The sequence below is a fragment of the Hemicordylus capensis genome, chromosome 1 (assembly GCF_027244095.1).
Source record: "Hemicordylus capensis ecotype Gifberg chromosome 1, rHemCap1.1.pri, whole genome shotgun sequence".
Classification (NCBI taxonomy): Eukaryota; Metazoa; Chordata; class Lepidosauria; order Squamata; family Cordylidae; genus Hemicordylus; species Hemicordylus capensis.
The window spans coordinates 160499592-160517607 of NC_069657.1; the positions used below are offsets into that span (position 1 = coordinate 160499592).

The 18016-nt window shown below is 42.9% G+C and overlaps 1 protein-coding gene across 4 annotated transcripts in view; it reads left to right on the plus strand.

Annotated features, from left to right (window-relative positions):
* The window catches only part of PDIA5 (protein disulfide isomerase family A member 5), a 249934-nt gene extending 234037 nt beyond the window's left edge, over positions 1-15897 (plus strand). For all 4 annotated transcript variants that reach the window (XR_008313477.1, XM_053284904.1, XM_053284903.1 and 1 more), the window contains 2 exons: positions 9422-9556; positions 13956-15897. Coding sequence is in view for 3 of the 4 variants with exons in the window: in XM_053284904.1 (XP_053140879.1) it covers positions 9422-9556; positions 13956-14036 (216 nt within the window). In the remaining variant the exon portion in view is untranslated. The remainder of the gene's footprint in view (positions 1-9421; positions 9557-13955) is intronic.
* Positions 15898-18016: the final 2119 nt, after the last annotated feature.

The window sequence follows — 18016 nt, forward strand, 5'->3', positions numbered from 1 at the left end:
GGGAAATGCCAGATGTTCAAGCTGGTTTCAGAAAAGGCTGAGGAACAAGAGACATCATTGCTGATGCATGCTGGATAATTGAGAAAGCCAAAGAATACCAGAAAGAAGTCAATATGTGCTTTATTGACTACAGAAAAGCCTTTGATTGCATCAACCATGTCAAGTTGTGGAATATCCTTAGGAAAATGGGCATCCCAGAACATCACAATGTTCTCATGAGAAACCTATACACAGGACAGGAAACCACAGTCCAGACAGAACATGGTGAAGCAGACTGGTTCCAGATCAGCAAAGGAGATAGACAAGGCTTTGTACTTTCTCCTTCTTTATTCAGTTTATATGCTGAACATATACTGAGAGAAGCTGGATTGGAAGAAGATGAGCATGGCTTTAAAGTTAGAGGAAGAAACATCAGTAACCTGTGCTACGCTGATGACACCACTCAGCTGAGAATGCGGATGATCTGCAAGCTCTAGTAATGAAAGTCAAGGAGCAAAGGAGCACAGTGAAAAAATGGAACTACGACGAAATGTCAAGAAGACTAAACTAATGACAACGGGTACAGCAACCAGTCTCAGAATTGATAATGAAGACACTGAAGTGGTGAATAGCTTCCGCCTTTTAGGATCAACCGTCAACAGTAAAGGATCCAGCAGTCAAGAAATATGCCGCAGACTAGCACTTGGTAGGGTTTCAATGAAGGCCTTGGAAAGGATATTTAGATGCCGTGGCATGTCTACAGCTTCAAAGATTAAAATCGTTTGGACAATGGTTTTCCCCGTGACACACTCTGGATGCGAAAGCTGGACCTTGAAGAAGCAAGACAGAGAAAGCATTGCGCTTTTGAACGTAGGTGCTGGAGAAGACTTTTGAAGATACCATGGACAGCCAGGAAAACAAACAAATGGATCATACAACAAATCAATCCAGATTTTTCACTCGAGGCACAAATGACCAGGCTCAAACTATCATACTTCGGACACATTATGTGAAGATCCAGCTCCCTTGAGAAGTCCATAATGCTGGAGAAAGTTGAAGGAAAAAGAAGAAGAGAATGACCAGAAGCAAGGTGGATCAACTCGATGATGACAGCAATGGATGCACCACTGGGAGACCTTAAAGGCCAAGTTGAAGACAGATCATCCTGGAGAGAATCTATCTATGTAGTCACTAAGAGTCAACACTGACTTGACGGCACTTAATCAATCAGTCAATCATCCCTTATACTTTATGCTGGTCTGTGACCATAATAAAGACTGACTGATGGTGTGTCCTTGTTTTTCTAACTTGGCATTCATTAAAACCACTGCTGGCTCTAGGTTTCAGGGGGTCCTTTGCAAACTGCATTCCGTGAGTCCCCTCCTACCTAGGTAAAGATAAGATAAGATTGTGCCAAGTCAGTGTCAGTTTGATAGCTTCCCTGACTACTTGTTCACCATGCTGACATCCTCCTGAACTTGGTGGTACCTTTCCTCCTTCTTGGTATACATTCCAACTGAGCTTGTAGTACTGTGGTTTTAAATAGGTTCCATGCTTTCTGGAGTGATTTGCCCCTCCTGACTTTGCCTTTCAAATTTCCTTTTTGCTAGTCCCTTCATTTTTGAGAAGTTTCCTCTTTTGAAATCCAGCTCATCTGTGTTGGACTTCCTTGACAATTTCAACAATCCTTGACAATCAGTTTCGACTCCTGGCGCCCACAGAGCCCTGTGGTTTTCTTTTGGTAGAATATAGGAGGGGTTTACCATTGTCTCCTCCCATGCAATTTGAGATTATGCTTTTCAGCATCTTCTTATGTCACTGCTGCCCGATATAGTACCAGTGGGAATTCAAACTGGCAACCTTCTGCTTGTTAGTCAAGCATTTCCCCGCTGTGCCACTTAAGGTGACATTTTATCAATTTAGGGCAAGGTAAAAAACCAAGAAGCTGTAGGACTATAGAACTGTAGGAATGCTGGGCTGCCATGAAGCGCTCTGAGGCCAAGGACACACCAAGAATTTCCTTTTTCTATGCATTTGTCAAAGTATTTTCCAGAAAAGCTGTTTCCTCTTTTGGACTGGCATTCAACAGCCACATTTAATCAAGCATCTGGTAATTTAAATTTAATTGGGGATATTGTTTTTATAGTATTCTATTTTATTTTTGTTACCCACTCTAAACTCTGGGGAATGGGTAGTGTAGAAATTAAACTCAATAAATAATGGCTTAAAAACCTTTCTCCAGTTAAAATGAGGGCAGGTTTCCAAAAATTAAATTGTGACAAAATGAAGCACAGAAGTATTTTGAGGAAATTATGTCGTGATTTTATGTAGTGGCATTGGGATTCTTGCGAGGTTTTATGATAAAGTTACTTGTGAGAATTTAAGATTGTAATGTGTTTGTGATAAATCATAACTGCGTCATGTCTAGCTTTTGCCTTAGTACATGCTCTTGTTTGTGCATCTCACATTAGAAGTGAAAGTGTTGCCTGTGAATGTCCAAGAGTGGATTCCAGGTGACTGTCAACCAAGCACTATCCCCTTAAAACTTCTCCTGTGTTGGCTCTAAGAGACATTAATCTATAGCTTCTGGTTATTTGGCAAACCCAGCATCGCTGCCCTGTTCCGCTTCTCTGCTGCAGGAGGGTGGCCTAGCTGCATTTACCAAATAGTTGGAGGCTACGAGTGACTGCATCTCCACATGGAAAGTCGTTAAGCAGCTGGTGGGTGGTTGATGTAATTGTCTGGGTCCATCCTGAAGTGGCGTATGAAACAACAGGAGCAAAATTAATGTGCGTTCCCCAACCCCCCCACTCCCCTATGACTCCAGTTGGTGTTTGAGTTCTGAGGCAGATATTCGTGTGTCTGAAGTGCACACATACCGACAGGCTACTCTAGAAGTGCTTTCCTGAAATGGGTCCCAACATGTGAATTCATTACAGTAATCTTGGGCTTTATAAAGGGATTTCTTGACCCCTAAGGATAGAAAACCCAGGCCTACACTTTGTTCAAATCAACAATAGGCCAAGCAGGACTTGACTGCACACCAGCTGTGTATCTTGTTCCTCTAGTCGAAAGCCACAGTGTTAATTAATAAGCAGCTGTCTTCCCTGTGGTGCTCTATTGAGAGAAGCAGCTATTTAAGAGTAGTGGTAATTGCTGGTTGCTTTTGAGCCCATGGGCACTTGTTTAAACAAACTCTGTTTGAGCAATAACATCTTCTCTTCCTTGTGTAAACAACTTGGCTTAAGCCTTCAGATGTACCACGGGCATTAAGAGAGACCCTCCAATGATATTTGGTGGCTTTAAGCCCTTCTGCCAATGGAAGTACATGGCTTGCTTTCTAGAGATTGCTCTGCCACTGATGGTAGTGCTATTAGTATTGACACGATATGAGTTTTTTAAACTCTCTGATCCCGCTGACAGTGTAACCATAGTTCAGGCATCTAACTGTCAACCCAGGACAGTCCTCCCCGGGTATTCCCAGGCCTAGTCCTCCTAGTGACAGGCTCCATTTCTCTCTACTCCAGGCTGCTTCCTCTGGGGGAGGTGCTTCTGAAAGAGAAGTTGTTTCTAAGGCCCAGTTCTCACTGAGGTGGTAAACCAGGATTGTAGCACGGTGGGTGGGTTTCACATGAGGGAATGGTTCTCCATACAAAGAAATGTCTGCACATAGAAAACTTTTAACCCAGACTTCTCCCTGGCATGTGGCTTTTAATGTATAAATGTTTTGCTTTTGTTTTCTGTTTTTGCAGTTTGTTGATTACAACTTGTTGTGGTTGTTGCCTTGTCCCACCAATGAGGCAAAAGGGGTGGGGGTCAGGTTGGAGAGTACGAGGAGCGACTAAGCTCACTTTCATCCCCAGCGCAAGCGCGCACACACACACACTCACACACAATCCAGAAGTCAGTTTCCCCTTCAAGTCTGGAATCTGATGTGGATTAAAAACAGAAGAAGAAAAAATAAAGTGTGTCTGTCTCTGTTTGTTTGTTTGTTTGTTGTGATATTTAATATACCACCCACTCCGAAAACTCTGGGTAGTGTACAACAACAGGCAACATTTAAAATTGTATTACATTAATAATTAAAAATTATTAAAGAACTAAAGTAACTGTTCAGTGTTGCATATTGTTTAACATTTCAAAAGCAAGTGCAACTTGGAGGAAGACACAAGGAAGGGAAGAAAGTAAAGAGGAAGTGTTGTTGAAGCGGGGGGGGGAATAAATGTTGCAGATTCTACCTGCAATCTGATGTGTCCAAACACAGGTTTAACACTACAGCAAGAACTAGGCTTTGGAGACACTTTCTCTTTGGGCCAGTTCTGATTATATTTCCCTGGCCCCACTTCCAAGGTAATATGGCAAATGTGCACCCATTGTGATGTCCTCCACGGATATCCCAAGACATTCCCAATTAATAGTATTGGGAGTAATAGTCTTTGGAGTGCATGTAGAGCAACTGTTTGGAATAATGGCCCCCCCTTCTCATGTGATGATCACATGAGCTGGGGAAGTATTTCCAAACCAGTCCTTTTCAGAAGCATGCTGCTGCTCTCAGTTCTCCAGAAGTAGAGTGTGCTTGGAAAGTGATTGAAAAGGAAGGAAATGTGTACATAGAGAGGAAGTAATAACAAGGATAGATTCCATATACAGTTATGCAGAAAATTATGGACAAGTTTATTATGGAGAGTATTTAAGTGATAATGCCTTTGGCAGGATTATGAGATGGGTTGGAGCACTGTCTACAGAACGTATACAAAAGGACGTTGGGTGAAGTTTTGCTCAGTTGGATTAAGGAGCTTCCTTGAGCCTTGCTCTTCAGATCATGTGGGGTGACTGTATGGATTTCATCCCCAAGAAGCCTTGCAGCTTCTTGCATTGGCTCAAGGACTGCACAGTAGTGCTGTGGTTCAGTGACGCCAAAGCCAAGCCATCTGCACGCTTGTATCGGTACCTCATGTACAATTATACATCGGTACAATTTCATCCCATGAAATTGATTGCCAGGAAATTTAAGACCAACAAAAGGAAGTACTTTTTCGCACAACGCACAATCAACTTGTAAAATTCTCTGCCACGAGATGTGGTGACTTCCAATAACCTGGACAGCTTTAAGAGGGGCTTGGATAACTTCATGGAGGAGAGGTCTATCAATGGCTACTAGTCGGAGGGCTATAGGCCACCTCCAGTCTCAAAGGCAGGATGCCTCTGAATACCAGTTGCAGGGGAGTAACAGCAGGAGAGAGAGCATGCCCTCAACTCCTGCCTCTAATCTTCCAGCAGCATCTGGCGGGCCACTGTGTGAAACAGGATGCTGGGCTAGATGGGCTTTCTTGGGCCTGATCCAGCAGGGCTGTTCTTATGTGGGGGTGGCTGCTTGCCGTGTGGTCATTTCCATGTACTACTGTGCACATCCAGTGAGGAAGTGCTTGGAAAGACTCGCCCAGCACACCTCCTGCCGCACCCTGTATGCCGTCCCAGCCATCATTGGGGCAGTACAGAACTGCTTCCCTGCACTGGGAGCATGCGGAGACAGCCACTCTGCACAGAGATAGCCACACTGCAAGTGTCTACCTCCATGCAGTACTAACATGATGCACCGTGGAAATAGAGCATTTGGTACTTAGGAAGTCTCCGTTCTAATGAGTCACCCAGCTATTTTCAGACAATTTCTATTTTGAGACCCTGGGGAAATCTAGATCGTGTGGAATTTTATGACTACTCCAAGTGGAATAACTTTACTTAACTGTCCTGTGCCAGTTGGAGGAGAGCTGGTCTTATGGTAGAAAGCATGACTTGTCCCCATAGCTAAGCAGGGTCTGCCCTGGTGGCATATGAATGGGGGACTAGAAGTGTGAGCACTGGAAAGAGCAGAAGGTTTCAAGTTCCCTCCCTGGCTTCTCCAAGATAGGGCTGAGAGAGATTCCTGCTTGCAACCTTGGAGAAGCTGCTGCCAGTCTGTGAAGACAATACTGAGCTAGATAGACCAATGGTCTGACTCAGTATATGGCAGTTTCCTATGTTCCTTTGTTCCTATGATATCTACAGCCTTTGAGGGGTGGTGAGTTATTATTGCCCAAGCAGGAAAATATCATTGATTGTATAGTTGCCTGCATAACTCGACAGGTGATCTTATATTGACAGGGAAGCAGCACTTGCTCGCTTCCCAGCAGTAGGAGGCTCTAAAACGAGAGAGGCCTCTCTTCCACAGAGCAGCTTGTAGGAGGTGGCAACAATTCAAGGAGGAGTGAACAAACGGAATCAAAGGGGAATTCCTTGTCTAGTCCTGTTAATAGCTGGTGGGAGTGCTGCTGTATATGTATGTGTAACTTTTACTGTGTGTCGTCAGGAAGCTAGAGGTCATAGTGGAATATTAAATGACATTTAATTATGAGACTGCGGCTCAATGACAGCCCGGAAGGCAAGATAAGGATATTATGAGAGAATTGTTTTAAAAGAAGCAGCGTAATAGTAATCTTAAATTTTAAATGGCATTAAATTTCCATCCAATAGATTCTAGCCAGCAGTCACAATAAAATTAAAATAGAAAGCACCCATTTCTGTATTTAAGCGGTATTAAAACGGCAAATGACTTTTCTCAAGGAATGAGCCTAGCAGGTGTAGGGAGGCAATAGCAATGCAGTCTGAGGAAGTGGTATCGCAGTGCAAAATGTGAATGGGCGTTGGAGAAAAATCAGTAAAGGAGCCTTGAGGATTACACAGGGCAGGGTAAATAATAGGATTTAATAGCTATCTCCCTTTCCTCGAGTCATAAAGTGCTGGTTATAAATGAGGTATGTCAAGGAAGCCTATAATATGTACCATTTATATACTGCATTTCAAATGTTCAGAGGACTTCACATTTTCTTGACAATCCGTGCACCAACTCTAGATATATACTCTGGAGAGCCAGATGTGGTGTAGTGGTTAGAGTGCTGGACTAGGATCAGGGAGACCTGGGTTCAAATCCCCATTCAGCCATGAGACTTGCTGGGTGACTCTGGGCCAGTCATTTCTCTCTCAGCCTAACCTCTACTTCACAGGGTTGTTGTGAGGAGAAACTTAAGTATTTAATACACCGCTCTGGGCTCCTTGGAGGAAGAGTGGGATATAACATGTAAAAATAATAATATACCAGTATTATACCCCTATTTTAGACTACCAGAACAGTATCTTGCCTAAGGCTAAGTAGTGAGTTCATGTGGCTGAGGTGAGATTTGCTCATGTGCTTAGCCACTGTACCATGATGGCTCTAGAGCCTAATACTTGTGTATTAGGCCTTTGGCTCGGCTCAGCTCCCGAGTAGTTTGAACCTGCATTAAGCAAGTACAAATTAAATCCATGCTTTGAAATCAGACTTCTTGTTCTTGTGTTCTGGCCTATGCGGTGAAGTTTCTCCATCTCAGCTCAGTCTCTGGCCTCACTCCTCCATTGATAAATTGGGAGTAATAAGGCTTGTAAGGCAAACATGATAAGTATTGGACCTGGACTGAGGAAACCTGGAGTCAAATTTCTACTTAGCCATAAAGTTTTCTGAGTGGCAAGTCACAATGTCACAATTCCCCTTAGGAAATGGGGATTCTCTGGGAAGAACACCTGCATGCCTACATGCAGAAGGTTCCAGGTTTCCTCCCTGGCATCTCCAAGATAGGGCTGAGAGAGACTCCTGCCTGCAACTTTGGAAAAGTTGTTGCCAGTCTGTGTAGACCAGGGGTTTTAATCCTTGGGTCCCCAGATGATGTTGGACTTCAACTCCCATGATCCCCAACTAAAAGCCACGGGGGCTGGGGATTATGGGAGTTAAAGTCCAATAACATCTGGGGACCCAATGTTAAGAATCCCTGGTGTAGACAATACTGAGCTAGATGGACCAATGGAAGTCTGACAGCTTCCTGTGTTCCTATGTTCACATGGCTGTGGTGAGGAGAAAACAGAATTGCCTCATAGATGCTACTCTGAGCTCATTGGAAGAAAAGTAGAATCCAGATGTAAGAAATTAATAGATAAGGTGCTTTGTAATTTATTAGGGGTCTGTAGTTGCCAGGAGTTGACACCGACTCAACAGCACACTTTACTTTTACCGCAATTCTGTAGTTGCTCTGTCAAATTCAGTGAAAAGTCTCCTCTATAACCTATTTAATTTAAGCAACAAGAATCCTTTTAATGAACACAGTGACTTTTCCTGTTATGATAATCTTCCAAGTTGTTTGCTTGCCTACCATATAAGATATATGGAATAAAGAACCTTCAAACATAGTATCCATTAATAACTAATAAGAACTGGTGAAGTCAGCATGTTTGTGTACAGGTTCATGCTACAATAAATTGATCTTTTAAGGGGCTACTGAACTCATTCTCATCTTTATTTCATGGTTTGGCACAATACCTTGGTGTGGGCACATGCATAATGTGAAATGGTTATATCCTCTGGGCAAAATAGATGAGCAGAGGCAAACTTTCGCTCTTATGGTAGACAAATCGCTCTTATGGTAGACAAAAGATGATGCTAAATTTCAGTCCCTTATTGGCATGGCATGTTTTTGCACTTTGTTTATTAAATTATATTTAAAGCCTGAAAATACTGAACCCTGTCTAATGTAAATCTAGACCTACTTTGTTGTGTGTACAATGCTGGTAAAACACCAGAGTCATCCCAGAACCTAGAAATTTGGGCCAGGATTAGGGTTGGGCCCTGAGCAAAACCATCTGTGGGGTCCCCATGTAGTAACTGTCCCAACTGTCCCCCAGTGGTTTCAGGCCCACAACAACCCACAAGTGGCTGGAGCAGCAACACCGTTATGTGATGGCAGAGTACCCCATGAATAAATCACTCTGTTATTTTTCCCCACCCTCCCATCCATGAACGGACTTCCTCCAGAGGTCTTGAGGAAGCCATTTAGGGATGGAGAGGGTGGGAGGTGACATAACAACCCTCATCTGAAATTTGTGATGGTGATGCTGCTGCAGAGATGTGGGCACTCAGCAGGTGGGCCTCCAGAGTCTTCTGTGAGCTTTGTGAGCATGGATACCCCCAGTCAGTGTCAAAACTGGCTGACACCAAGACTGGCCAGCCAACAACCCAACCAGTGCACATGGGTACTCCATTCACATGGAGGAGGCTTTTAAGATATCCTCTTGTAGTGAGAGCCCTTCAAGGTCAGCAGCCTTCTGGAAGGGAACCCCTTTAAGTATGAGGGGTTGCCATTGCAAGGAATTGTTGCCCTTTCTGCTAGTTAATGGGGTGCGGATGTGGATCCTGCCCAGAAATTTAAGCCAGTTACTATGCCACGTCCCAAAGTAGAACTCAACATTCTGGTGCTGGCAGTACTTAGTTACTGGAAATATCTTCTAGACCTTGGAGTCTGTGATACTGCATCAGAACTCTATTTAGCTGATACGATGGACTATAGCAATGGCTGACTCTGTTTTTCTTCTTTGTTCTTAGATTGCCTATGCTGCAGTGGACTGTGCCAAAGAACAGAACCATGATCTGTGTAAGCAGGAAGGTGTGGATGGTTACCCGACCTTTAACTACTACAACTATGGGAAATTTATAGAAAAATATAATGGAGACAGAGGGGTGAGTATGTAGTGGTGGTCTAAAATAACAAACCGTGGTAGAAATATATGTCCTCCTTTTGAGAGCTTTCACTTGCAAACAGTATGGTCACAAGCATTAATAACAAGAAATTTCGCATTTTGCAAAGAGACTTCATTAAACAATTCAGATGACCCTGACACCTTATTCCACACATGAAAGGCATTTGTCAGCTAGGACTGCTAGAAAATGTTGCAACCTTTATATAGTGTGTATCATTTATAAAATTCTCTGAGTGAATTTATGAAAATGAGAATATTAAAAGTCTGCCTGACCCAAATCCAGTCCTAGCCAATGTAGACTGGAAACTGTTTTAAGTGGATCTCTGGGTATCTGCATTTGGAATTTAGACCTTCACTTACCCTGTGCATATTTAGAAATTAGTTGACCCATGATCACTAGACTCTGTTTATCTTGTTCATTTTGTGCTGTGACCCTCCAGAGGACACCAAACATTTTGTATTTAGTCTTATAAGGTTGGCGGAATACTACCCCCCCAAAAAAAAACCCAGCAACCCCAACCCTCATTCTGGCCAGTGTTTTCCCTTAACTTGAGACGCTGGGTCTCTTTCCCATTGACGTTATGCTGTTTTTACAAAGAAGGCCTGCCACTTCACTTTGCTAGTGGAATGGAGAAGATAAAAATTCACCAGCTACTTGTAGTAGCTGTTTAAGGCCCTGTAGCCTTCAGGTTGGCAATTGCTTTGCAGCTAACAGCTATCTGGAGAAGATGAGGGCCCTAAAGTGGAAGATGGTTCAGTCTCTTAACGTATCCTGGGATTGTTTTTAAGAAATGTTGGACTTGGAAGGTCATTGCTGCTGGTACACAAAAATCATAGACATTTAGAAAGAGATGGCATATGGTAAGATACTGAGGGTTTTCATTCAGTCTTATTGCAGATTGTTCATGTGGGTATTCTGCTGGAATGCCTCCACAATTAGATCCTAATGAACTACACCAGACTGCACACGTGTGCCACGGATACAGCGTTGTGTGTCTTTGTTTTTAGAGTGAGGCTTTATCAGCCTAAATATAAATACCAGCAAACTGAGTTTCAATCTCCACATCTATAAAAATGAAAGGATTTATGAACATGATAGATCCACTTTGTTTGGCTGATGAAGATAGCCAAGAGTGCATATGCTTTTTCAAAATCACACTGGGGGCAAGAAAGAACCTGGCTGGTTGTGCTATTGTACAACTGTCCCTTTTCATTGCTTAACATCTGAATTACCTCATAGTGCCTCTCAATCTTGGTTCTTTCAATTACTAATGAGGGGCTGTCTCCCTCTACTCAGCTGAAATAGATGTTTTCAAAAGAGAAAATCACTGCCAAGCAGTCACTGGGAAATAGGAGATTTGGTTGAAATATTTCTATTTGTGCAAGCAACTTGCCTCCCCAACCACCCCTTCCTTCTAAGGCAAGCATTTCTTTAACTTCAACTTACATTAAATTTTAACATCAGCTTACATTAAATAGTGTTAGCGCTCTTCACAGGACTACTTCAGTGCATCAGCAAGCCATTGTTTTATTATTCTCACATCCATACATTGTCATTGTCATCATTAATATAGTAAGAATATTTATGTGCTACCTTCTTTAAACAAGCAAGTCCTTAAAGTGATTTACATAGCAGAAGGAAAATGAAATTAAAAGATGGCTCCCAATCAAAACAGAGGCCCCGCAGGCACAAAGGGAGACACCAGCAAACAGCCACTGGAGAAGATGTTACACTGGGATGAAGAGGGACAGTAGCGATCTCCCTGAGAGAGCTGCCACTCAAAACATATTTGCCCAATTAGCAGGGGTTAACATATATTATACATAAGATACAATCTTTTTTTAATCTACTACTTAAAAAGTAGTAGATTGGGCTTCCCTGTACACAGTTCCCTGGGAGGTCTCATTGAGATTTGGACTAAACTATCTGGTGAGGATCCAAAGAGCCACTTTAGGCACATATCCCAGGGCTTGGTTATGGCCCCTGAGATTTTTTTTTCCCCCTTGGTGTCTTTGAACCACAGATCCTACCTGCTAGCTATGTATTTATTTATCTTATATACCGCCCAAATTTTCATCTCTGGGCAGTTAACAATGACATAAAAACAATTAAAACAAATATAAATGGTTAAAACAGTTTAACAATTTAAAACAGCATAAAATTAAAACCTGCAAATTTAAAAAGCGGAAAAAGCTTGGGTGAAGAGATGGGTCTTCAGATGTTTTTTAAAAATAGTCAGAGATGGGGAGCACCATCTCAGCAGGGAGCACATTCCGCAATCGAGAAGGCCCATCTCCGTGTGACCACCAGACGAACTGGTGGTAACTGGAGACGGAGCTCCTCAAGTGATCTCAATGGGCAGTAGGGCACATAACGAAGAAGACATTCTCTTAAATACATTCTCCATAGCAATCTTCTTTTGAACTTCCAAAAAGTAGTTTGCTGAGGTGGATGCTGTTCAAGAAACACAAGCCTAGCCCTCCTCCCCTTTCCCACACAGAACAAGTTGCATGTTTCTTTGGATCCTGGCCTCTCTGTCTACCCTGCAGCAAGCAAAGACAGGGCACCAGTTCAATGTAGTAGGACTCTGAAGAAAACAAGATGCAGTGGTCTGTGTTGTTGGGGTTGTTTCTGGATTAGAGGGGGGAATGGTTCAGGCCATAGAATGCTGAGGCAAGAGGGAGGGTAGAATGTGGTAGAGAAGGGCAGTTGAGATGTGTCATTTAAATCACTGGGGCTTGGAGTGGGGAGGATTCTTAGTGGGGGGGAATAGGTTCTGAGGGGCATTGCTGGACACAAGAAGGGCACAAGGAGCAAGATAGAGTGCTTTTTTCTGCTTTTGCCATTTGTCTCCAGTTTTTCACTTCTTTTCATAGTAAAACTAGCTTTTTCAAGCAATTTTTTTCAGTTTGGGGGCATTTTGCAGTTGGGGGGGGGGCATTGCTGGGCATAAGGAGCCCCATGGAGCACACTACAATTTTTGTGTGTGCATGCATTTTAACAACTTTTGTGTGCATTTTGGAACCTAACCCCCCTTTCCCCATAGGAATAATGCCTTGTTTCTCAGTTTCATAACTTGCGGTGGTAGGCGAGGAACGGAACCCTCGTGAGTAATAAGGTTCTCTTATACATGTCCAAGTTACAACCTTTGTGCCAGCAAATCAGAGGAGTTTGAAATGCTCGTTTTAATTGTAGGCGTATCCTTCCCAGCAGTTGCTTGAGTGTTAGATATTTTGTTAAAGTGGAGAAAGAAACATCACACACAGCTTCACTGGGCTGGATAATACATTTCAGATAACACTTGTAATAGCAGGTACATTGCTAATCAAAAGCTAGTTCTTTGAGTGTTTACTAGAATCTCAAATTTCACAACTAGTGATGTGTAACATTCTGAATTAAAATTGACAGATGCAGCAGACAAAATAACAGTGGCTCCATTCCCACTACATCATGTGTCCAAATAGACCGGATGAGTTGTCAGAGCTAATCTAAAGCCTTCTGAAATTGATGGAAAAGCTTGCGGACTTCTGTGTGGCTTGGCTGCAGCTCTCAGTTTGGAGGCACGACCTCGTGGTTTTGATGACTTACAAAGAGGCAGTATGCTGTCGCTTAAGGGCACAATTCTTTTATGCCAAATTGCCACAGACGTCCAATATCACAGGATTCCATGTCATAGAAATAAATGGTTCCCAACAATTTTGGGGATGTGGTAACTCGCAGTCTTACCGCATGGAGGGGCTTTCACAAAAGCAGTTTGACACCTTGGAGCTAATAGGCAACATCTCCTGATTATAACTCTTAGAACTCAGAGGTAGTTGTGTGCTGTGGTAGGAGGGCGCTCACTCTCTCTGATCTAGCAGAGGGATTAGGAGGAAGAGTATATGAGAGGACAGAGTCAGTATTTGGATATCACAAGTGGTTTGTGAGCCCTTTGGGGACAGGGGACCCTTAGGAGTAAGAAGTGATAGTAGTGAACTGCTTTGAAAACACTTTGTATTGAAGACATATTATTCTCAATATTAATAATTGTGGCCAGGAAAGAGGGGTAGTACAGAAGTGTGCATCCTGTCGCCTCACACCTACGCTCCTCTAGGATTCAAGAGAAGTGACAAGGCACTTGCCTCTACTCTGACTCTACCTCCAATCCAGAACAACTGTAGCATCACAAAATGGAGTTTTCTCTTCAGGGGGAGGGGTCAGTCTGTGACCAAGTGCATCCTGTATGGCCACGCTGTATCATGTAGGTGCACATTCTCCTTTTTCTCCTCCTTTGACCTTCCTCTTCACTATTGCACATACATTGTCCTTTAGAGCAGATTTTGAAATCCTGTGTTCTGAAATATGCAACCAATGCTTTTCCTTTCTTCTCTCATTCCAGGAATCTGGATTTTCCAATTTCATGCGAACACTCAGAGAACGAGACCATGAAAAGATAGGGAAGAGGAAGGATGAGTTGTAACTTCTGCCTCAAAACAAACTATTTCCACTGCACTGTGAATGGTCTCAGGGCCACTGATACAATGCCTGAGATTTCACATCTTTTAAAAATAGAGACTTTTTAAAAATAGCCATTTCCATTTTGTACACCTTTGAAATAAAGTGGAATCATACAATTTTTAAAAGACAAATCAGTGACCATTGTTGCCATATTCTGTTACGGAAAACAAAGGAATAATTCTTTTCACCATTTGATGCACCTATGCCCATTGATACTCCTATGCAATCTTTTTGTAATCTGTAGGTTTGGTAGTGAGTTCCTTTGAGAAGGTAATTTCTGCATTTTTAATTTTTTAAGAATATTATTATATGTGAAATGGCTTTTTAAAATTGGGTGGGTGGGGGGAGATCATGCGGTGACTTAAAGGAAGACATAAAGGACACCATCCAGCAGGAGCAAGTTTCCTCAAAATTAGTGAAAATTGTGACAAAGAGCATTGTAGTCCCAGTGGATTCTGCCCGAAGCCACCTCTTGTACCATAGGGCGTGAGTGTACAGCACTTCTTCCAGGAGCCAGGTATGCTTGTGAAATGCACTTCTGATCCTTGTAGCCCATGTGCAGGGGCAGCTATTAGGCTGTGCTGCTCCACCCTCCCACACTGCATGGGCTGATGGAACATCTGCAGGAGCAGGGAAGGGTGCACAGTCTGATTTGCAGATTGGTTGCTACGATCACACAGGCATCCTGGAGGGATGGGGATAGGGCTGGGGCTGGCACGAAGCACCCTTGGGCAGATGCTCAAGGCACATCATTGGGAAGGGCACTGTTGATGCTTGCCTTGGCTCCCTGGGGAAGGATTGGGCCCAGCCAGCAGCTGGCCTGGCCCCCTCCTCTTATCATGGTGGTAGATGCAGATTTGTTTCATTCCTGGCATGGCAGCAACAGTGTTCTAACTAGTGGCTGTTAACCACCATGTCTCTCCCCCTCCCCAATGTTCCATATTGTTGTGTGATACTACGTAGCGCATGGCGGGGGGGAGGGGGTGCGGGATGGCAGGCCCACTGAGATTTTGAGCCAGCCCTGGATAGGGGCTTTCCTTTTCTCCAGAAGAGTGCAAAGGCTCCTAGTTCTGCTTGGCAGTGCCAAACTGGGAGGGTGACTAGATATGCCCTTACAGTCATGCAAAAAGTTACTTTTTCTTCCTAGAGAGATTTGGGGACTTCTATTTAAGGTGCTCAGGGATAATAGGGAAATAATGAAGAAGCATTGGCCATTTCAGGTCTTAACTGACTATAGTGATGTCTTTTTTCTTTTAAATCTGCCGTACCTGAACTGTTTACATATCTTTATAGAATGTATGGGTTATTTCAAACAAATGTCTCTGTGACCGGCACATGTCATGCACCAAATGAGTCTCTGTGTACGTGTTCGCATCCATGTTGTCAAATGCTCCTGTAAGCCTTGGGGTATAGTGCAGGTATACAGTCTTACTTCTTAATTTATGATCTGACCATATGAACTGCGTATTTGCTAAGCATTCCGTTTGATTGTAAGTTTGACAGAGGCATTGATATTTTTGATATGAAGAAACATCATGCAACAATACTTGTTTACGTTCCAAAGGCTTGTCTGTGTGTGTGAAATGCAGGAAAAAAGTATAATTTTTTAGAAATCTATAGAAGCAGGTCATGCTTTTTCAAACTATTTGTTTAGCTGGTCAGTGGTGTAAGACAATACAGCATTCCTAGAACTAGCTTTTACAAGTGCATAATTGTGTGCTGATTCTGTGAGGTGAGGGTGATTTAGACATTGTGTCTTCACAAGGGTTTTTTGTGATTTCCAATTTGATCAAAAATAATAAACAATTGAAAATATGCTTTAATTGCTCCTGTGGTTCTTCTGAGTTTGCCTATCACATTTCCTGAAAGCTGTGCTGCTAGTTAGACAATCCTGCCACTGCTGTGAGCCACTGAGGCCACCCTAGAAAAGGCAAGCATGTTTACTCTCTCCCTCCATCTTTCCAAGGTCCCTATGGAAAAGAACAAAAGCCTCCCTGCCTTTTGTACTATTAATACTGTCTTGCTTATTTCTCTTTGAGGAGGGGCAGTGTGCTAGTTGTTTTCTGTCTCCTTTGCGCCATCTGGTGGAGATCATGGAGAAATAAGACAATTCTGTTGGCAGGGATCCACAGGCCTGCTGCTGGAAACTACTCTTTGCCAGTGCATACAGCCTGTAGAGGAGTTCCCATGAACATGATCTGAATAATAAGAGACGGTAAAGTCACTGGATGCTTCACACAACTTTTTAGAAACCTCTTAAGGGCAAGCAGGGCAGCTGGAAAGGCTCTGAGAAGATGGATTCAGTTTGTAGTGGGGAGGTGGTCACCTGTGGTGTATCAGGACTTTTAAGGAATGGTCTTCCTTTCGTAAAGTCTCAGCTCCATCAAAGAGACTCAATTTCCCCTTCACACCTTAGTTCTGTCATGATCCCTTTTTTGTGAAAGTTGGATCTATCGACTCTAATTGCCTTGCAGCAATACATGTAGCACACATGGAAAAGGGAAGGTGGTGGTACAGCTGCGAACCACAACTGGTTGGCACTCTTGTATTACTACTACTACTACTACTATTTATTATTTATTATATTCGATTTCTAAACCGCCCTTCCAAAAATGGCTCAGGGAGGTTTACACAGAGAAATAATAAATAATTAAGATGGATCCCTGTCCCCAAAGGGCTCACAGTCTAAAAAGAAACATAAGAGACACCAGCAACAGTCACTGGAGGTACTGTGCTGGGGGTGGATAGGGCCAGCCACTCTCCCCCTGCTCAGTAAAGAGAGTCACCACGTTATAAGGTGCCTCTTTGCCAAGTTAGCAAAGAGCTCGTGCATGAACACCTCCTACAAGCTCATGCATGAAGCTGGAGGGTAGCACCCAAACAGCCTGTGTGCGGAGAAGCCACCTCTACCCACTGCAATTTGGATCTGCTTCTGTTGATTCTGGGCCAGGTTTTAGCTGGTATTTATTATATTGTGTGCACGCGTGTGTGTGCACTTTCTTTTTTTATAAGCCCGAAGTAGTGGTGTGGTTTACCTACTGTGTGCTCATTTGAGTGTTGGCTAGTAATACGGCTTGCAGCAGTGAACGGTTGTAAAACAGAATTTTCGATTATCTTTTCGATTATCTTTAGGAAGAGAGAGGGCGGTTGTCTGACAAAAAACCATTATGAGCATTTGTGGTTTACCAGACATATGAAATCATGTGTGTTCTTTTCTTTTGGCCCGTCCTCCAGTAATTAAACAATAACCTGCAGAACAGTGCACTTCTGTGCTGCTAAGGGGACTGTGGGAGGAGACCTCACAGGAGTTCCCACTCCACTGTTCATTCTCAATGCACTTCCTGCTTTTCCTTGGCCCAATTAATGCTTCTATGTATTTGGCACTCATTAACCTGCTGGAGCCTTTACTATATAATCAGTGAATGATGATAGTCTGATTTGCCTTGTTTGGTTGCAAGCTTGTTAACCATAACATAAATCTAAGCAATGGTTCAATGCCAAACAGGTTCTTTTATTAGACTCTGCATGAACTTTCCCATTAGCCAGACAATTAGCTGTCTGGAAAATGAATAGTCTTGCTCTCACTGGATAGAACCTGTCCTTACCACTTAGTTACTATCTGCACTTCTGTTACTCTCAGGCTGATGTGGTTATGAACATTCCATTTTCAACTGGAGATTCTTGTTTGTATGTTAAGGTGGGAAATTATCTCCTCAATTGGACAAATGCTAATCTAATCCTGCATTTTTATTTTTAAAGGTAGATTTCTTTTTGGGGAAACTTTCTAACACCAAACATAACCTAGAATAAATGTTGTAGGCCAAATTCTTTTCAATTAGTACGCCCCGCCCAACCCCCATGATAAGTTCTGTGAACTTCACGTCAGATTTTGGCCCAGCTTTCCCTAATTAAACAGCTTAAAAGTTCAAGTTGATATGTACC